Source organism: Centroberyx affinis, unplaced genomic scaffold (assembly GCF_046629955.1).
Source record: "Centroberyx affinis isolate AG114_WGS23_722 - 3 ecotype Tasmania unplaced genomic scaffold, CSIRO-AGI_Caff_v1 ptg008827l_1, whole genome shotgun sequence".
Lineage (NCBI taxonomy): Eukaryota > Metazoa > Chordata > Actinopteri > Beryciformes > Berycidae > Centroberyx > Centroberyx affinis.
Genome location: NW_027284333.1, coordinates 12,501 through 17,500, shown reverse-complemented (window position 1 = coordinate 17,500; position 5,000 = coordinate 12,501). Strand labels below are relative to the sequence as shown.

Here is a 5,000-nt window from a genome sequence, read left to right as displayed (position 1 = left end):
CTGTCTGCTTTCTCTCTCTCTCTCCCTCTCTCCCTCTCTCTCTCTCTCTCTCTCTCTCTCTCTCTCTCTCTCTCTCTCTCTCTCTCTCTCTCTCTCTCTCTCTCTCTCTGCTCTCTGTCTCTGTCTCTCTCTTCTCCAGAAGCCATACCAGAGGAGTTATTGAGGCTTTCCTCCTCCTCCTCCTCCTCCTCCCAGGCCATCCTCCTGGCCTCCACTCCCAGTCATAGTGAGCCGTCTTTGGGCTCGGCCGACCAATCGCTGCCCTGGTCCTTCAGGCCCTGCTTGAGCCCCGCCCACCACACTCCCTACAGACTGGAGGAGGGAGGCCCTGCGCTGTTTGGCTCCGCCCTCTCAGACCAGAGCCCCGCCCACCCTGACCAGAGCCCCGCCCCTCCATACGAGCCCCTCTTCCAGCTCGCCCTGCCCAGAGCCGCCTCGCTGTTCGTGGGGAAGAAAACCCAGGTGAACTAAACTAAAGGACACTACACTACACTACACTACACTACACTAAACTACACTACACTAAACTACACTACACTACACTAAACTACACTACACTACACTACACTAACCTACACTAAACTACACTACACTAAACTACTCTAAACTACACTACACTAAACTACACTACACTACACTAAACTACACTACACTAAACTACACTACTCTAAACTACACTACACTAAACTACTCTAAACTACACTAAACTACACTACACTAAACTATTCTAAACTACACTACACTAAACTACACTACACTAAACTACTCTAAACTACACTACACTAAACTATTCTAAACTACACTACACTAAACTACACTACACTAAACTATTCTAAACTACACTAAACTACACTACACTAAACTACACTACACTAAACTACTCTAAACTACACTACACTAAACTACACTACACTAAACTACACTACTCTAAACTACACTACACTAAACTATTCTAAACTACACTACACTAAACTACACTACTCTAAACTACACTACACTAAACTATTCTAAACTACACTACACTAAACTACACTACACTAAAGTACACTACACTACACTAACCTACACTAAACTACACTACGCTAAACTACACTACCCTAAACTAAATGACACTACACTACACTAAACTTCACTAATCTAAACTACACTACCCTAAACTAAATGACACTACACTAAACTACACTAACCTAAACTAAAATAGCCTAAACTAAACTCCACTAACCTAAACTAAACTACACTAACCTAAACTAAACGATATTACACTACACTCCACTAACCTAAACTAAACGACACTAAACTAAACGACAGTACACTACACTAAACTACACTAAACTATACTAAACTACACTAACCTAAACTAAACGATACTACACTACACTACACTCCACTAACTTAAACTAAATGACACTACACTACACTAACCTAAACTAAACTAAACTAAACAACAGTACACTACACTAAACTACACTAAACTATACTATACTAAACTACACTACATTAAACGACACTAAATTACACTAAACTACAATACACTACACTACTCTAAACTACCCTACACTAAACTATACTAAACTACTCTAAACTACACTACACTAAACTACACTACATTAACTACACTACACTACACTAAACCACTCTAAACTACACTAAACTACACTACACTACACTAAACTACACTACACTACACTACACTACGCTACACTAAACTACTCTAAACTACACTACAGTAAACTACTGTAACACTACACTAAACTACTCTAAACTACACTACACTAAACTACTCTAACAGTACACTAAACTACTCTAAACTACGCTACAGTAAACTACACTACACTAAACTACTCTAAACTACACAACACTACACTAAACTACTCTAAACTACACTACAGTAAACTACACTAAATACACTAATGTGGCATTTCTTCTCCCCTGCAGGAGGTGATGGAGCAGGAGAGGGGAGGAGGAGCAGGAGAGAGGGAGGAGAGGGAGGAGAGGGAGGAGGAGCCGGCCTGCCTGTCTCCTCTGGAGCTGCTGGACCGGCTGATCATTCACGGACACGAGGCCCACGACCGACTCAGCAGGAGGTGAGGAGGAGGAGGAGGAGGAGACCCACAACTGGTGTGGAGTTCAATTAATCACACTGAAACCAGGAGAAAATCACAGTAGAAACAAGAGAAAATCACACTGAAACCAGGAGAAAATCACACATCCACTGAGGGGAAAAAAAATTCTCACCTACTACATGAACTGAAAATCAGGAAACAAATATATTCTACTATCTAAACATTTAAATGATAGAATTGGATGTATTTTTAAAATATTGACTATATTATTGTGTGTGTGTGTTGCAGACTGCCCATGCCAAATAAGTCGGTGGACTGGAGTCATTTTGGAGGTAAACAGCAGAGCATGAAAGCCAAAGGTACTGATCCATTAACTCTCACTGACCAGCCTGTCTACATGAACTAGATCTACACTCACCTGTTTCCACCACCTGTCTGTCTGTCCAGGTCATTCTGTCTGTTCTCTCTTTCCTGGGTTTGTTTGCTTTTTCTGTCTTGTATTGATTGATGTGATCTATTTGATTGATTTGATTACCCTTGAACCCCAAACTGCTCCAGTGTCAGCTGGTTGTTTGTCTCAGGATGGAGCGCAGTCCAACTTTCCTTGAGAAATAATTCTATAATGAAATCAGAATTGTGTTTCCTTGCATGTTAAGTGTGAGCCATTGAAATCACTGGAGGAAGTCTGGAGCTGATACGGCTGCTTGCAGACAGGATGTGATGCTTCCTTAAATTTCAAAATAAGAGTCATGTCAGTTGAGAATTTCAAAATAAGTGTCGTGTTGAGTTGTTGAGTTTATTATATCCTTGCTCACAGTTAAAAGCTGAATAAAAGCAGAATTTACCTAAGAGTGAGGAGCCTGTATGAAATATATGCAGACGAGAGAGAGAGAGAGAGAGAGAGAGAGAGAGAGAGCTGCATCTGAAGAGAAACAAATCCCCGGCACTCTGCTCCCAGAAAACACATAAAAAGCCGTTTATTTCCGTGGCTGCTGCATGGTGTTGCAGATTAGAAGCTGCAGCAACGTGTTTTGCAGCATGCTGGTCTTCCTGCATGCTGGTCTTCCTGCGTGCCGGTCTTCCTGCGTGCCGGTCTTCCTGCGTGCCGGTCTTCCTGCATGCCGGTCTTCCTGCGTGCCGGTCTTCCTGCATGCCGGTCTTCCTGCAGCGTGTTCATTTTCACCAGCTGACTGCTGGACTTTTCTCAAATGATTTTAACACCAAAATGAAACTGTTGAGTTTGTATTTTCTGTATAAAGTGAAGCAGGAAGCATCACATCTGTATCAGCTCCACATTCCCTAAACCCCAAATCTGTGTGAAGTCTGACAGCAAAAGGTAAACAGCATGCTACTGAAATGGCCATCTGCTATTGGCTGATCTTTGGTGCCAGGTGATGTCATCTTCTTACATTGTCTTTAACATGCAAGTAAATGGAAATGGACTGCAGGGCCATTTAGAGGCTTTACAGACTAGTAGCTAACAGACCTTCCCTCCTCTGCGTGTGTGTGTGTGTATGTGTGTGTGTGTGTGTGTGTGTGTATGTGTGTGTGTGTGTTAGGCTCCGCCCAGGGGGAGGAGCTCCAGGCGGTGAGGAGTCAGCTGCTGCTGGTCTACAGTCAGCTGCAGTACGAGCGTTTCAAGCGGCAGCAGCATGCGGTGAGGAACCGCCGCCTGCTGAGGAGGGTCATCAACGCCACGGCGCTGGAGGAGCACAACGTCGCCATGGTAACACATAAACACACTCAACAGAATAACTGGTTTTGTTTTCATGCTGTGTTACAGATTTTGTGAGCTATCAGCTGACAACTGTATCCCTCTGTGTGTGTGTGTGTGTGTGTGTGTGTGTGTGTGTGTGTGTGTGTGTGTGTGTGTGTGTGTGTGTGTGTGTGTGTGTGTGTGTGTGTGTGTGTGTGCAGAAGGCCCAGCTGCGGCTGCAGGAGGTGGAGCTTCAGGCTCTGAGCAGCAGTCTGGTGGCGGAGCAGCGGCGCTACACACTGCTGCAGCAGGACACACACACACACACCGCCCAGCTGCACACACACATCCAGCAGCTGCTGCTGCAGCAGCAGGAGGAGCGCAGCAAGAGCCAGAACCTGCAGGTACACACACACACACACACACACACACACACACATACACACACACTCTCCTCCAGCTGGTTGTCTTTGGTCTGGACCCGGGGGGGAAGTTGGGGTCAAACACCAGTTACTGCGCTCACACCAACAGCTTCATGAGCAGCGCCAGGCGCTCTGTCCCCGGGGGGCGGGGCTTGTCACCGGGGGGGCGGGGCTTCAAGAGGCGGTGCAGACATCAAGTTCAGTTGTGTCCAATATCAAGACCGGCTGTGAACTGTGACAAGCATTATCAAATTAACAATTTTCCCTGTTTATAATTTAGGAAGCTAAATGCAGGCCTGCCTCGTCTGTATTTCCAAACGACACTTGTTGTTGTTTTTAAAAGCCGTTTGACTCCGCTGTCGTTTCCATGGTAACAGCATCAGAATCACTTTGTTTCCACACAGCAGGATCCTGACCTGGTTCTTTGCTCTCAACAAATACAACAAACAATCAGCGATGGATCATAAAGCTCCAGGAAAACAGAAACAACAGTTTCTCCTCATCAATATGGAACAAACAGCTAAATGAACTTCACAGTCACTGCTAATTTGCATAAAGTTAACCTCAGCTCAACGTCACCTCGCCGCTCGGGTCACTGGCCTGGCGCCGCTCTCTCTCAGTGAACAGTGACCGCCTCGTGACTCTTTGGGTGTGAGCGGACGGTCAGGCAGCAGCCACACTGAGGCCTCAGCATTGTAGCGTTGTGATTGGCTGACCCGGGGTGATTCTTGCACTATGATTGGTTGTTTCAGAGCGAGCTGCAGGAGTGTCAGAGCAAGCTGAAGGATTTGGAGGCGGAGCTTCAGAAGGCCAATAACG

General features: G+C 45.4%; 1 protein-coding gene across 1 annotated transcript in view; it reads left to right on the top strand.

Annotated features, from left to right (window-relative positions):
• The window catches only part of LOC139640265 (hamartin-like), a 12,722-nt gene that overhangs the window by 3,597 nt on the left and 4,125 nt on the right, over positions 1–5,000 (top strand). The window contains exons 7-12 of the mRNA XM_071514448.1: positions 140–462; positions 1,936–2,084; positions 2,352–2,422; positions 3,623–3,789; positions 3,981–4,163; positions 4,934–5,000. The exon at positions 4,934–5,000 is cut by the window's right edge and continues 44 nt beyond it. Of these exons, the coding sequence (XP_071370549.1) occupies positions 140–462; positions 1,936–2,084; positions 2,352–2,422; positions 3,623–3,789; positions 3,981–4,163; positions 4,934–5,000 (960 nt within the window). The remainder of the gene's footprint in view (positions 1–139; positions 463–1,935; positions 2,085–2,351; positions 2,423–3,622; positions 3,790–3,980; positions 4,164–4,933) is intronic.